A 16,903-nucleotide genomic window follows, 5' to 3' on the forward strand; every position below is an offset into this window, starting at 1 on the left:
CATTGATGGACCCTTTCTGACATATGCTGGTAGGACCCTAATAGAGTAACATTTAGGCATGAACAAATTCAAACGTCAATGACCTGGACTTGCATGAGGTTTTGTTATTTCGACTTTTTTTTTTTTTAAACCATTTGTGCCTGTCTGTCTTTCCTGCTGCTGGGGGAGAGGGTGGGGGGAATCTGTGTGAAATTACTGGCTTTGTACTATGCTCCAAAGTACACTATTGAGGGCTCATTCTCATTGTTTCTAGCAAGTTATTCTGCAGCTTAAACTCATGAGATTTGTCTCCACAGTAGGGAGCTTTTGGTTCGATTACTGCTCGGTAAGTGAGCAGAGATATATTTTGGGGTAGTAGTCCTTTAGCCTGACCAAAAGTACTATTAAGATAAAATAAGCAAAAAAGGGAACAAGTTCTTGCCTAAAATTAGGCAAAGTGTTGACAGAGCCACCACAATGTACCATCCCAGTTACAAGTTTCAGATTTTGACCATATTATCTGACTTCTCTATAGCACAACAGAGATTTTGCTACGTGTTCCTTGCACAGTAATTGCAGATGAAAAGATTGATATCTTTCAGTAAATCAGTTATATGTTAGAAAATCCTTACTATTTTAGCACTTGGTGATTTGTTCATCAGTTAGTTACCGTGACTGTAAAAAAAATAAAAGTACGTCTTCATTTCCCATTTGATCTACAGGCTCCTGCAGGCCTAGTTCTGCAAGACGGGCAGGAGGAGGTGGGTTCCTCCTTGACACAGCCTGGGAGACAAACCCCTGAGTGCAGCCACAGTTGCACCAGGAAAGCAGCACTGGTCTTGGCATAGCTTCTCTGTACTGTGCAGAGCAATTTTATTACACTGTTGTGTAAAACAGAGCCCCTCTGCAGCTGAGCAGGGTGGCAGGTGTTTGATTGCTCACAAAAACATGATGCAGCTATTGAAGACAAGGGCCATGGAGTAGCGTGCTGAATACTGGAAGGATGTAGCTGTCCTCATTGAAATATGGCTGCTGTTAACATTTCTGCTGTTGTGAAAACCGCTATGCTCAGGCACTCTTCCATGACCACATTTGGGCAGGACTTCATTTTAGATCTTATCAAGAAGCCTTTCTTCCCACAAGAAGAAATTTTGCAAAACTATCAAGACTTTCTTTCTGCATTTACTCCTTCAAATAGTTCAGCAATTCTGAAGCCTTTAATTTTCAGTGCTTAGAATAAGCAGAATGCGACAAAGCTTTGAGAGCCTAAAATATTTGTTTACACAGTACTTCTTGCTGTTATACTTGATATCTCCCACAGGTATTTTTACTATGCTTTTTAATTCACTGCAAGGCCATAACTTGAAACACAATCCTTAGATGTCAGTGGTTCAATACTGAATAAACAAAGTCAAGCGATAAGGATCAGTTTAAGTCAATTACCCTTTTAGTCAAAGAAAAGCGTATATTCTGAACTGTGAACTTTCAGGGTCTCACTACCACACCTCTCAGGCAAGCATTTCTGAATAGTTTAAACATCACCAGCAAAACAGGAATATGAACATTTGCAGGGTGAGTTAGGTGTCCTATCAGTAGCAGCATACCTTACAGCTTAAAAGATGACTGCCTCTTTTGCCCTGTCTCCCACATTCATAACCTTAACTACTGTGGAGTCAGGACTGCCATTTAGCAAACTACTTGAGCTACGCTTTAACGTGTATTTAAGCTGACACTCACTCCTACCAAATAATAGTCCCCACACCTCGCCCACCTTTCTTTCTGCATGTCTCTTGGACATTCTTAATTCACAGTAAGCAGCTGGATAGTAAAACAAGAGGGGGTTACTTTTCAGCTGCTTTGGCTTTCCAGGCAGGGCGGAGAGAGGGTTAGTTTTGCAGCCACATGAGCTCGCTGAGGCACCTCCCCGCAGCCACAAGCACTGGTGCCAGCAGGGATGAGCGCTGAGGCTGGGGACAGGGCCAGGCAATGACAGCACCAGCTTCCAGGCACGAACACCACCAGTAGGTCACTGGCAGGCTTCCACTTTGAACAACCCGCTGTGCATTAGTGCAGTCTAAATAGGCATTTGGCAAGCCTCGCATCACCTCATACAAGAGCATCTCCCTCCTTAATGTCATCATTAATTCTGTACTAAATGCATCTCATTTCAAGTAGGAAACAATAAAGAAAGGCAAAATTCTGGAGGCACCAACGGTGCAGAGAAGCCTCAAGTGTTGTGCTTCCAGTGGATAGACCTTACCAACAACATTCCAGTGCTTTCAATAGGATTACCACAATTCAGTGAAAATCAGAAAAATGGGACTAGAAGTAGTCAAAAAAATAATATATATATATCTGAACATGATCTGATCCAACTCAGTACCACGTTAGGTATTAGAACTAAATCAAGTCATCTTGAAACTCCTAGGAGTTTGTCTTCATTACTGAACAATAAAACTGCAGGGCAATCTTTCACATAATTCCATTATAAGCCATGGTGTTGCACTAGACATGTATATGCCCAATTTTAAGAAACACAGAAAATAGAAGTGATTTTAAGCTGTATGCAAAAGAACCTACTAAACTATTATAATAATGAAACACATGGAAATTAAAACATGCAATCTCAAAAAGAGAAGGTTTGGGAGCAAAGGAACTCAAATTGCATTTTTGTGAAATAACTACTAATATAATCTAAAGGTAAAGGGGTGCAGATAACACCGTTCAGAGGATATCTGTGGAAGCATGTTAAAAAGATGCCTCTTTTCACAGTTTGTCTATGGATATCTCAAACCCTTTATTTCTGGTTGTTGTGGTTTAACCCCAGCTAGCAACTAAGCACCACACAGCCACTCGCTCACTCCCCCCGGCTGGGATGGGGGAGAGAATTGGAAGGGTAAAAGTGAGAAAACTCATGGGCTGAGATAAAGACAGTTTAATAGGTAAAGCAAAAGCCACGCACGCAAGCAAAGCAAAACAAGGAATTCATTCACCACTTCCCATCAGCAAGCAGGTGTTCAGGCATCTCCAGGAAAGCAGGGCTCCATCATGTGTAATGGTTACTTGGGAAGACAAAACGCCATCACTCCGAACATCCCCCCCTTCCTCCTTCTTCCCCCAGCTTTATATGCTGAGCATGACGTCATACGGTATGGAATATCGTTTTGCTCAGTTGGGCTCAGCTGTCCCAGCTGTGTCCCCTCCCAACTTCTTGCGCCCCCCCAGCCTCCTCGCTGGTGGGGTGGTGTGAGGAGCAGCAAAGGCCTTGACCCTGTGTAAGCACTGCTCAGCAATAACAAAAACATCTCTGCATTATCAACACCGTTTCCAGCACAAATCCAAAATGTAGCCCCATACTAGCTACTATGAAGAAAATTAACTCTACCCCAGCCAAAACCAGCACACTAGTCAGCTAGAAAAAGATTCAAACTGTTTATCCAACTTCCACATGCATGGTGTGTGCATTTGTCTGCTTACCCTCTAATGCTGATTATAAGCAGTTTCTCAAATGTGTACCTGACAATATAGTGCATCCTATAAATTTGCAGTACTTATTGCAACATCAAGGATGATGAAGGAAGCAAAATAGAGTTGCTGTCAGTGGAAACCAAATCTTTTTGGTTGATGGATGATAAGAATTCTTCAGTAAGAACCTTGATAATTAAAGTGTCGACAAAGTTATGTTGTTCTTCCCATATGAATGACACCTCTTCTTAATTATCTATTCCTTATATGGATCCTTTATGTAATCAAATGTGGTAAGACTAAGTTCACACTCCAGTAGAAAAATAAATCATCCTAATTAACATTTCTGTTGCAGGAGAGGCTGGTATTCTCTATTTCACAAGCAACAAAGAATACAATCCCCCACAAAGCATGTGAAGACTTACAAACTCTACTTAGCTATACTCTAAAGGCATAGCATATAAAAGCTGTAAACTCCCAAGCTGAACATAGAATTCTCACTCTTTTGAAAGAATATTCATGCTGGTCCACAGAAGCATTGGTGATTAACTACACTGTGCTCCTCTAGCCCTCCTTTATAGAGCATAAGGCTGTGCTTGTAGAACGGCACACCTGCTAAATACATATTTATGGAACAAAATCCAATCTGTGCATACACAGTACTTACCTCATCTGTTCACATAAATACTGTCCAGTTATCTTTCTGAAAGCAGGAAATATTTTATGCTTATACATCATTTTTTCCATCAAGAAGTTACTTCTTAAAATTATCGTGCCTTTGGAAATACAACACGCTCAGCTATGCTTTGTGTCTAGTAATCTAACATCCACTGTTCGTGCATTCTAGAATTAAAAAAAGTACGTAGCAGATCCAAATTTTGGGATCAGTAGCAATTTCTCTGGCTAATAAAACACAACCTACAGTACAGTGTATCTGGCTTCTGCAGAGTAACTGGGTACCTGTATTAAGCAATGTTTCATTTTACTGTGAAATGTAGTGTGGTTACTCTCTACCAACAGAGTATATTTTAAAGCCAGGTCAACTGCATTCTAAGATGGATCAGGTTTATATTACAAACTGGAGTTCAGCCAATGTCCAAGTTTTGATTGAAGGATCAAAAGATTACAGAGCCTACATTATCTATGAGTATTTCATTAATGAGTCATATTCATTGGTTTATAAAAGGCCCTTTTTGGGGCTCAAATTAGAACACAAATTGCAGGCTGGTAAGATATATCTCAAGTGCTCTGTTGCATGGTTCCCAATGGCTGCCGATTCCCCAGTCCTTTAAGTAGCGGTGTCTCTCCACACTCCACTACAGTAGTTGCTTCTGCAGGCAAAACTTTTATGATTGTTGCAGCTACTTTGCGGCAGCAGCTGGTCAGGAATCCCAAGAATCAAGAATAAAATTCACGCAAGCTATTAGAAGCAATCAATCTGCTTTCTGTGCTAACAATTTTGCATGGTAGCTTCACAGTAAATCAGAAGGGGGGTCATATAGGAACAGGGTTTCACTGATCTCTAGCCATCAGACAAGGGCGAGTCTACATCATACTCCCAAGTGCAAACTTGGCTCTCCTCTCCATGCTTGGGCATACAGCCATGCCGAAGCTGAGTGCACCAGAAACTCTATGCATCCTGCAGTCAAACATTCAGCCTATTTCCCGTTGCAGCAGTATTGCATGGCAAGCACTCACCTATTCAGTCACGACAGCCTGGGCTTCAGCTGGCTCTGCAGCATGGCCACATGGTCATCACGCATGCTGCAGCCAGCAACATGGCCCTTGCTCAGCAGGTACCACAGGCTTTTACCTACCTCTTGACCCGCACCTAACATTACACTATTGAAACAGCCAAGTTCTGCAGCTGGGGTGGGGGTGTGCTTTAAACACCGCTACCGTGACTGGTAACGGGTCCGAGCCTTCATGTCCCACTTCCCTTCTGCAACACCTGCACTGTTCTGCAGCACAGCTGGGAGAAGTCATGGTGCAAACTGTTGCCATTCACAACAGGTCGCCCTCCAACCCTGATGGAGTAGCAGTATCAAACACCAGCCAGGCAGGCTGGCAGCAAAGTCTTGAGGCTTTTTTTTTTTTTTTTTTTTTTTAAATTGCTTGGAAACAGAAATGCTGAGGTACCAACAGGCTGACTCCTGTTCTTACCTCTGCCATCAGAGTGGTTCCAAAGAATGTTAATCAATATGGTGATAGGTGCTTTATATATATAAATACTGGCTCATCATTACCAGTAGCAGATGCAGATGACCAAAATGAGCGTACCTGAATGAAGTGCCTGAAAGTTCAATACCAGTTTTGGAAAAAATCTCACTTTTGATGATGTGGGACTTTCAGCCCTTGAACAGCAATCTGTGGGCAGGTACCTACTATCCTTCAGTCGCAGCTCAGAAAGAATCCTGAAAAGCCGCACGCCTCTTCCCAAACCGCAGGAGTTAATGTCAGTGCTGTCTGGGGCTACTGCAAGGCATGTGCCTTTCGATTTTGCTTGTACCAAAGGTGGAGAAGGGGAGCAGTGAAAATTCTCTCTCCTCAGCTCATACCGACCTCCAAGCAAACCTCCAGCAAAGGCATGCCGCTTGCCACCAAGGGGAGGGAGTGAGGCCGAACACAATTAGTAGGCAGCATTCCCCTAACAGCTGTAATTGTAATATTTACATAGAAATATCAAACATTAAATGATTGCTTTTGCCCAATACCCATCAATGCAACAGGTATACACTTTACAGCAGGGTAAAAAAAAAATCCTCCATCACAAATATTAAAAAGCTTGTGATTGTTGTGACAGACAGAGAAGTGCTTCAATTTCTGCTTCAGAGGAAATAGCCATGCTGCTGCACCCACAAACCATCCTATGGAAAACTTATTTCAGAGACAAAAACAAAACCACATGTGTTTCTTCTTAAGCTAACTGTTCTGGCTTTTCAGACTTATTAATGCAAAGAGCTACATTTAAATTTAGCAGCAGTCTCATGTTCGATTTCCTCCAATCCTGTAATCATTATTAGCTTTGTAGTAAATAAACTAATTCTACGCTGGGAAAGGGACAGAAAAACCGTCCATGCATTTTTAGCAATCAGCAAATGCAGTGTTAGAAGCTTTGGACTATTAAGACTCCTTTTGGAAAAAGAAACCCCTGTAACGCAGCCGAACAGAGAGAAACATTTACATCCTTCACACACTTACTTGGCCGCCTCCGTTTTCCAGCACCTTCAACTCCTCAGCCAGGGGAGGGGAGGATACCGCTCTGTGCAAGAGGTCACTTCTCCAGCTGCTCCAGCAAAAGCTCCGTCAGCACTGCTGCTTTCCATACCACCACTCCAAAGGCTACAGAGATGAAGTGTTAAGTGCCATGGCTGCCTTACAATTGCTGGCAGGGGTGGGGATGGGAATGCATTGTTGTTTCTTATTATTTGTACATTCCCAAATCTACAAATTTGAACTGTGAAACCAATCCGTAGCCCAGAGACAGGAATTCATTTTACCATTCTTTACCTTCACACTTCATGAAGAAAAGCAGCTGCCAATAAAGGCCAAGACATCCTGTGGGCAGATGGCTTAGAAAGATTCCCACCAACAATAAAGCTGAGTGCAAAGCATGGCCTCTTCGCAACTGGTGGCATTTCCAACAGAAGATATGAAAATAGTAAGTCTGACTTCCAAGCTACTTGGCAAATAAGCATGAGTGGAAGAGAACTGTAACAGTCTGGAAGCTAAGTAAAAACTCCAGTGGCAAGAATGGAAGCAGCAGCAGCAAAAAATGATGAATGAACCTGCCAGTTCCAAAGTAAGTAAGTATGCAGCCATTAAAAGTACCATGAGAAAATGAAAAAATGATCAGTTTACTTATAATGAAGGCATATTTTACTGACAGATCAAGAGATCACATGATAAGATGTTTTACATAACAGCAAGAATTTCACATCATCAGAGCCCTCATTTGAGCTACAAAAGCAAGAGATTTTTGTATACTTCATGCCGACATTTCTGGAGAGAAACCATAACACAATTCTCAAATTTATTCGGATTGATTAGCAATAGCCATACTACAGCAGCTGCCTTGCCATTGCTCAGCACTTTGTGCGCACAAACAGCATGAAAGATGTGACAGTACTGCGATTTTGCCGATATTTGTAGAATTACATTACATGAAACATATATTTAAGGAGGAAATTTAACTAAAAGGCAGCTCTTCTTTAAAAACGGCCAAATGAAACTCCAACAGTATATAGAAAGTTAGCACAATGTATATCCACGTGACCATCAAGGACTATAAAGCTCAAAATCTCATTAAACAGTATTTTTTTTGAAATCACAAGAGGCTTGAAATCATGAAAATATTTTCGGAGCATTTGCCAGTCCTCGTCTGCTGAAGCAAGGCACCTTTACACCTCCCATCATTCAGACTGCAAAACAGAACCAATACCCATTCTGCTGGTTCTGTTCGGCAATCTCCCTCAAACGGCCCCAAGATGGATGGTTACAATTGATCACACTGGGCCCACAGCTGGAAAGTCCGTCTGTTCCTGGCTTGACAGGGTATCACTTGCTGTCAGGTAAGTGTTTCAGAATGAGAGTAACAATTACTTTCATAGTCCCAGCCGTCTATTTCAATGAAGCTGAGCCACTGAAGGAGGTTTAGCAGCACATCCTGTTAGTCCTCAAGTGTTTTTGATAGGACTTTAACGCTGAATTTTCTTTCCAGGTTATTGTATTAGGACTGATCAAAGTTGTGTTTCAGGTAAGTAGTAATTTTTCCATAGACATTAACAGCAGCTCGATCAGACACTAGAACACCTGCTAAGGTGTTCTATAGCTCACTTCAGCTCCCAAGCAATGAATGTGACAGCAGACAGATATGCTAATCAAGAACTGAGAATAAGAGTACCATAAAAACCTCCTTTCACTCTTCACTCCCTCCTCTAACATACTTAGAGCTGTGAGGAAATGCAGGCTATTTGATTCAGTTCACTGAGTAGTAAAAAATGCATCAGTACCTGGAGACTTTTTGAGGAAAAACAAGTATTTTACAGTTCAAGAACTTGAAATGTTCATCTACAGTGTGGTGCTTTAAACTCTTTTGGAAAAATAATCCTGGAAATGCACATCAAAATCTTCAACAAAATCCATGTCAAACACTTCTTGTGGAATAACCAGGAATTTGGATGCAGCAGCAGGATTCAGTTGTGGGAGAAACTGATACAAAAGGAGGAGGCAAAGCACGCAGCATAATGCCTAAAATGACATGAAATGCTGCTGATCCAACATCTGAAAGCCTAAAATTTTCACTTAGGCTTAGCTGACTGCTGACTCCCGTCTTACAGCATCTTCACCTAATGTCTAATTGAATCAAAACTTTTACTCCCTTAGCTGCCCTGAGATGCAAGGAACAATATTTGGAAGAAAGTAAAAGTAAAAAAATTAAGTGCTTACATTGATTTCCTAAATAAAACGCATAAACATGGTCATGTTTTTGTAAGTAGCAAACCTCTTGACTAACGAGATTGGTCTGCAAACCCTTGACCACATGAGTAAACTTGTTAGATCAGGTGTTGATAATAAAATCTGATCTTATGGGCCTTAGAGAAACAATGTATTTATTTGCTCTATAATAGTATTCTGAAGAAAGCCATCCATTTGGTTACAGAAAGGTTTATGAAAGCCAAAAGTATAACAGCAGATAGTTACTGCAAAGTCATTCATTATAAATGCCTGATTAAGCGAAGAGGACCTTGTACGGTATTTAGCAAAGCATGAGATCTCATGAGTAGCGATTTCCTGAAATAAAAGCAGCTGAGTACAGACAAGATTGAGACAGCAGTTGAACACGCAGCCTGATCAACAACAGTGGCTAGAGTACACGTTCTACAGTTTGCTAAGTAAGTCCTTTGGCCATACAGTGCAGCTTTTTATCTCTCTTACTTCCTGTACCACTGCTGCCCTAATCTACAGAAAGATATGTATATATTTGTTCTCACAAAGTCGTAACAGGAACAGAAGTGCAGAAGTAGTCCACCAACCACAGAGAACTGACACGTTTTTAGACCTCATATTTGCACTCCACTGCTGAACCTCAACCTAGATTTCCAATTGATGGCCAGATTAAAAGGAATGAAGTTGTCCACTTCCTGGCAAGAGGACATTTGGCAAGAACCTTGTTGAAATTCAACAAAAACAAGATAATATGTATTCTTTTTATTAAAAAAAACCTAAACAAACAACATGCAGCACTCACAGGCCATTAGAGGACTCTGAGTTACATCTTCACACCTGTATTGTGGAGCAGGAAGAGGGGAAAAGAGTACAGACCAAGTATATAAGAGTAAAGTAAGAACAAAACATCAAGTGAAAGTTGCACTCCCAAATACAGAAAAAATAGATCTTTTAAACATCTTGAGTAAGGAAAAAAAAAAAAAAACACAAAAAAAACCCATTACATCTACACACCCAGTGCTACTTTATCTACTAGACTGAAGTACTTCTCAGGTCAAAATTGCACTCACATCTATGTGCAGATACAGAGCTGATGCAGAGTTTTAACATCTTTGAAAGTCCTGGAAAAAGCAGGATGTTTTATTTTCATGTATCACAATATTCTGCCACAGTCAGGGAATGCCAGTGTCAGGTGCAAATTCTGTCAAAAACTTTCACCTAAGTAATGATTCCAACAACTCCCAAGAGGTGGGGTTTTTTCCCCCCTGTTTTCTAACAGCTTGTTACTTAACCCTAGAACAAGTTCACAACCTAGTTATTATTTCCTCCTCCTTCTCTCACTCATAAACATGTAAATATAACTCATTAATCCCAAGCATGCATGAGATTAATGAAAGCTCCTTAAAAATTCTTCTCAAATTGCATTTCTTATACTCTGATGGTATACATAAGGTAGAGGCTACAGCCTTTATTTTCACTTACTGCAAGACTAATATTGAGAATACCCATTTTAAGAGACATATGTTTGCCATAACTCTTTCTTAATCTTCCAGCTCCTCTCTAGAGGACTGCCTGTTCTTCTGAAATTAAGTTACCCTCTGTGAATCCCACGCCACCCTAGCTTCTTTTGTTACGCGTAGGTAATCCTACATGCATAGAAATTTCTCCAAGTAGCGCAGCAAACTTTCCAGTCTCCTAACAATCATTTTATCAGCTATTTCTAGACAGCAGTGGTAAAGCCTTTTAAATCAAATGATTAGTGTTTTATAACCTGAGTTTGTACTCAAGATAAATTTTTCATCATAAAATAATTGTCATCAACTACCTAAAGAATTTTAAAAGCATTTGTTATAACAGCAAGGCACAAATAAATTCTTTACTTCATCTGAACAATTCATACCATTAAAATACTTCAGTTGAAAGTGACATTAGTTTTCTATAGTTTTATTATTGTTAGCTTATTATTATTAGTTTATTATTAATTGTGGGCTTAAAACAGTACACTGACAAAGGATGCAATTAATACACATTTTGGTTCTGCTATCTAGATGAAAACAACCACATAACTAAAGATGCTGTTAAGACATAGGGAATTGTTTAACACATCTCATGGCCTTCTCCTTAGCTGTTATGAATGACTAACATATATAGTATAAGGCTCCTATAGGCAGAGCTATTAGCACCACATTAATGTTGTCCAACACTTGCCAGGCAAAAATTCCTCTTCCTGGAACAGCAACTGGTTCAGACTTTAAAAGAGACTTATTTAAAACCTCCTACAATTCCATTTTGGCAGAAGGACCCTGACATGCAGCTATGGGGGGGCACTGCTGGAGGGAAAAGGAGGAAGAGGAGGCTGATTCAACAGTGAGATGGGGTAGAAAAGACCATGAGCTAAGAAGTAAGATGGGATAAGCCTGACTCTCCACACTCCCTGCACTGATTTCATGCTCCTTCTGTAGGAAGGAATGGCAGAGACCACCCTGGCGTGAGGTGAGGAGCTTCAGGCACAGGCCCCACTGGTGCTATGGCAGCGAGGCAGAGAACAGGGCCTATCATTTCTCAGTCGTCATGGCAGCTACAGGCCAGCAAGGGTAACTACCAGCTCGCTTTTGCCATCCTGGTTCAAGTTGAATCACAAATCCAAAATGCCAAGTTTGGTAATCTCAGCTGAGTTCTACTTCACACAGCTATTTATATCAGGCATGTGGCATGGTCAAAAATCTCAGGATATTCAGCCATGGTGGTATTAATAGAACAAACATGGAGGCTTCCTGCATTGGTTTTTCAGTTCTGCCTTTAGCTGGACAGTATACAAATCATGCGCGAAAGCAGGATAAACATGTTTCTATTCTGTTCACAGTGTATCTTCATTTGAAAACTGGCACCTACAGAAGCCTGACAATCAAACGAAATTACATTGTAGAGGGGCTGAACAGGCTTTGCCATGACAAGGCTATGATAACTGAGGGCACAGGAATTATTTCTCCAGTGACTGAGAACATGTGCTGCTGTTTCTGTATGGAACCAGCCTCCTGAACTAAGTTATTTCTTTTCTTGCTTTTCAAACTCTTTTAAGACACTGAACCCACTTTTTCATGGCATGCTCAGGTAAATCAGCCAAAGATTTCAAAAAGCATTTCATGAAACCCAGTCACAGTTACTAGGAAACTAGCCCCTTTCTAAAAAGTAAGACCCTCAAAGGCCTCTCACTATTCCCCTCAGTTTCTGGACATCACTTGTGTTTTAAGAAGCAGAAATTAACTGAAAGGGTGTACTGAGGTTCATGTTGTTGAACAAGGAAGCAGAAGATTCTCAAAAACATGCTCAAATACTCACAGAAAAAATAAATGTGAGTTTTGGGGGTTTTCTGAGGAATGGCCTGACCTATGGTAGCACCCTCACCCCAAAATAAACTGCACTACAATCTTCCCAGGAGTAACAGCAGCACTGAAAGAGACCTCATAATGAAGGGGCAGGTTTAGGGATAGTATTCCCTCCTGACACTCATAAATTAAGATATGTGCATCAAAACTTAATCTCTGGGGTGCTGGCCTGACTTACAGAAAAAAAAAAAAAAAAAAAATCAGTATCCAAATTCACAAGAATTAAACCAGAATTGTTTACAAAACATTCTTAATTTTTCATCCTCTCTTACGCCTTGTACCTTTGTTAGTAGTACTTAGAAAAGCACTGCAAAAAAATATTTTATGCATTCTAAAACTGTCGGTCTTTCCTGGGCAGTATCCACTCCATTTCATTACTTCAGAGAGGTATATTCTTACTATGGCTTTTCAGTATAGTTTCATGGAAGTAAAATAGTCTTACCTGGTAGAACTATGAGACCCTTTTCCTTCACAATTTACCTTTGTTCTGGAGAGAAGAATGATTTGCCTTATTCAAAGTGTCAACTGACAATTTAAAGTAACAAACTTTTAAAGAAATGGTCCTTGGTAAAAACATTTGCATAATAACAATGAGTAATTCTTCCAAACAGGTTCTCACAATAACGAGTTTTGCAGGCAATGATGAAGATTTTTCTCAGTGTATGATGCCGTGTGTGAAGGGATAAGTAATTGCACATCATTTGAAACTCTTTGCTTGTACGCACGGTAACACCACCACTGTTACGCAGCAGTGCACCTACTGCTCTGTCAGTCTGATTCTGCTAAAGCTGTACTCACCAAACTATGTGCTACTGATTTCAGGAAAATAAATAAACAAACCAACCAAGCGGTACGAGTCAAATTTTGACCTCATTCACACGATCAAAGTTTCAGACTAATAGGGCACTCTGCTTCCAAATGTAAGAATATGGAAGAGTGGTGGAGAGGAGATATTCCAAGCATTGAATTGATTTGCAAAAGTGCAAGTACCAAAAAGAAAGCAAAGAGGATTTCAATTTTTGCAGGCTACATGTTTCAGGAACAAATTTCCCTTTATATTAAAAATTTTTTACTTTATTTTTGGCAGTCTAAAAGAGCATTCTACTGAAGAACCATTCCAGCAACAAGAATCAGCTGATCAACAAGGACATGTCTCAAGTCCCTCGATATGGGGGGGGGGGGGGGGAGATCCATTTAGAAATTATTTTTGTAAGTCATTAAAGGATGAGACATTCTAAAACATTCCGTTAAGAACACACTTACTCAACTACTTTAAAAACCCCATAGCAGCCTTTATAATTTCAGATTCATGGTACAATGTGCATATTAATTTTGACATTATCTGTTCAGACTATTGCACACATTTTATTGTTGCCATTTAAAGGATTCTAATAGGATAACACCATTGACAGCTTAACCTTTATTAAACTGTTGATACAAGATGATTCTTTTAGCATAAAGTCAGATGAAGACATTACAAAAATTATATAGCTCTTAATAGATTACAAACTATTTATAAGAACTTTCTCTTTATAATATTGGTCTTTTCTTTACAATTAGAGACCAGAAAAATGAGGGTTTTCTGTCATAATATTTTACTAAATTAGCATTTAAATAATACCCGAGGCACTTTTCAGAGATTATTAAAAGCTATTAACAATTAGCTCACTCAGAGTTAAATCTGAAGAATAAGCCTACGGTATTAACTGTTACTTACAATAGCATTGCTACTATTTGCTTTTAAAATCCAGGTACCTGGAAGCCTAAACAGTTTGTAGAACACTGAAGTCAGCTCCAAGCTTTCTGTCTGTCTATAGTAACAATTATGCTTCTCATACTTTTCACATACAAAAGACTGTTTAAACATGAATTAAGCCTCACAACATAACTGTAAGGTAGGAAGTGCCATTACCCTTTATACAGAGGAGAAACAGATTGTGGCTTGCTGAAAGGAAGAGGAAGCATGAGGTGGACAACTCCATGGGCTCAGTCATCCCATTTCATGTTCTGTCATAATACAGCACCTCTGATATTGCTCCAGCACTTTGTATTATTTTGATAGTTCTAACTACAATCAGAATGACAAAGTCATTTAAGATCCTGATATTATTCACAGAGAACAACATAAGTTCCTAATCACAAGACCTAAACATGGAGCAGACAGATTTTAAAAAAGGAGATCTGTTGTACTTCAGTTGTTCTTGATCACTCAGTATAAAACCTTTGCTGACTTTACAGAAAAATCAGATCGTATTTCTGTACCTGGACTTGCCAAAACACATTAAAATAACAGAAGTCAAATTCTGTTCTACGTACATCCACAGCCAACGGGATAGAAATTCTTGCCCCTGATTTCAAAGCCTTCCTGAGGACAGGAGAGCTTTGCAGCTTCCACATCTCACACTACATCTAGCTGCTCAGCTACGGTATTTGTGCAAGAAATAAAAATAAATAAAAGTATATTGCTATGGCTAAGAGATCTGCAATACATTCATGGTCCCAAGCCAAGAGCACAGGGCAGACGTGAAATATTAAGTTCCTTGATCAAAAATTAAAAACAATCAGACAAACTATTGGGATGGATGGAAGAAAGCCGTTTTCAGTGGGAAGGATTCTCTTGTTCTGTCTGGCGAATAGACCATCAAAAGAAAATGTTCGCCCACAAGTTGTCACAGTTATTCAGTATCATATCCCAAAATGGGTCCCAGCCATTTCTCCACCTCTGCCACAGACAGATTTTTTCTCAGTGCATAATCTTCAACCTGCAAAGGGACCACAAAACATGATGAAGATTTGGAAACTCTAGCTTTTACTGTTTACAAAAATTTTTGGAACATCTGCTCACAAGGCGTTTTTGAATGCTGTAACACTACCACAATGGATAGTGCAAGTTACCTGATCTTTACATATCTTGCCAACAGCAAAATATTTGGATTTGGGACTGGAAAAGTAGAGGCCAGAAACTGCAGAAGCAGGTATCATTGCTAGTGATTCAGTTAAACCAATTCCTAGAAAAGAGAATGAGAATTTTCTTATTCTCTAAATTGATAATAAGCATAAATTCAGAACCCTCTTTTGCGCGGCAGCTTCAAGCAAACTCAAAAACCAAGAAGCTTTCAGATGAACTAAAACCAAAACCATTTTCCACTTGTTAACTATTAAAAAAATACACATAGCTTTAAATATATTGCAGACTTTCATTACAGTATTACTGTAGAATACCTGCACAGTTTGAAGGAAAAAACTTAGATATTTTGGCAAATGGTAACTAGAGGTTTTGAAACACAGGAAGGTATTTTGGGAATTGTGGAAGTAGCAGTGAAATGTCTGACACGTAAAATATCAGAGGAAAACAAATGGAATTCATTCCTTTTTAAGAGTTACCATCTCAAGGTTTCTGTGGACCAGGAAATACACTGCTGGATTGGCTTTTTTCCTCTTTATATCTGGAATGTCTTCTTGCAACCATAAGGATGCTAGAATTTTTCTCTGTGCAGCAGAACCCTGTTTGCATGCAATCTGCTAATTAGGGACATAACTCTTTCACCAAAAGCACTGGCAGTATTTTGCAAACTTTTCCTTGAATGAGGCAAAATAAAAATGGCAATGAAAAGGGGAAGACAACAATTCCCACAACCGCTTCAGTTTGGTGTTTTTATGTAGCTCTGCACCACCCAATTTGCTGTTTTGTTGGCATTTCAATCTTTCATTCGCATAAAACCAGTTTAAGAATCTTAGTAAAGCAGACAGAGGTACCTGTTGTTTCCTCAATGTTTGCAAGTTTCCACATGGTGAGTTTTTCTGTATGGTCAGGCTGGCTTGGATATCCAGGGGCAGGGCGAATTCCCTCATATTTAATTCTGCGTAGGTCAGAGAGATCTAGCTGCTCACTACTACAGTAACCCCAGAATTCCCTTCGAACCCTTTCATGGAGCTCCTCAGCAAATGCCTTGGAATAGAATGCAAAGATTTTTTTTATTTTTTTTTTAAATTTGTGCAGACTGATGCAATAGCTATTTGATGAAGACAAACAATGACAAAGACTTTCTCCCCATTCCCGTCTTAATTTTTAAGGGAGCTCTTATCATAGGTGAGAAATCTGATAGCATTAAAATTCACATACAATACTTATTTTGCTAATTCAAGTATTTTAGTTTTTTCTCTTATTGATAGACAGTGGTTTTTTGGTTGTCCTGCTTTAAAATCCTACATACTCCGAAGAGGTAAAGATGTGGACAAGTAACCAGAAAAGATGAAGTTCATCAGCCTATGGTAGTGATACTTCATTATAGCACTGAAGTCATTAGGTCTTGACTAGCTGGGTATCTCATCCAGGTCTAGCTATGGAAGGCCACATCATTCTTGCATCCATGCTAGTATCAGTTGTAAGTGCCACTGCTCTTTGTAGCTCTTTCCTCTAGCTGAAAGTGGGCAACAGCTTTTCTTAACTGCTCTTACAGCTTACGCTATTTTGCCAGCAGTGGTTGCGTACAGGAGGAATTTCCACTTCAGTAAATATCTTTAGATGGCACGTAATAATAATTTCTGAAACTCTGTTATAGCTTGAAGTACACAACTAGAGCTAACCCCATTTGCATTGCACCGAAGTTGCTGTAAGTTTTAAC

The 16,903-nt window shown here is 39.8% G+C and overlaps 1 protein-coding gene across 2 annotated transcripts in view; it reads right to left on the reverse strand.

Moving 5' to 3' along the window:
- Positions 1 to 13,530: 13,530 nt before the first annotated feature.
- Positions 13,531 to 16,903, reverse strand: part of MTR (5-methyltetrahydrofolate-homocysteine methyltransferase) — a 56,066-nt gene continuing 52,693 nt past the window's right edge. For both annotated transcript variants that reach the window (XM_050894802.1, XM_050894801.1), the window contains 3 exons: positions 16,035 to 16,227; positions 15,174 to 15,286; positions 13,531 to 15,040 (listed from right to left, as the gene is read on the reverse strand). In XM_050894802.1, coding sequence (XP_050750759.1) covers positions 14,954 to 15,040; positions 15,174 to 15,286; positions 16,035 to 16,227 — 393 coding nt within the window. In that variant the 3' untranslated portion in view covers positions 13,531 to 14,953. The remainder of the gene's footprint in view (positions 15,041 to 15,173; positions 15,287 to 16,034; positions 16,228 to 16,903) is intronic.

This window comes from Gymnogyps californianus, chromosome 3, assembly GCF_018139145.2.
Source record: "Gymnogyps californianus isolate 813 chromosome 3, ASM1813914v2, whole genome shotgun sequence".
Taxonomy (NCBI): Eukaryota; Metazoa; Chordata; class Aves; order Accipitriformes; family Cathartidae; genus Gymnogyps; species Gymnogyps californianus.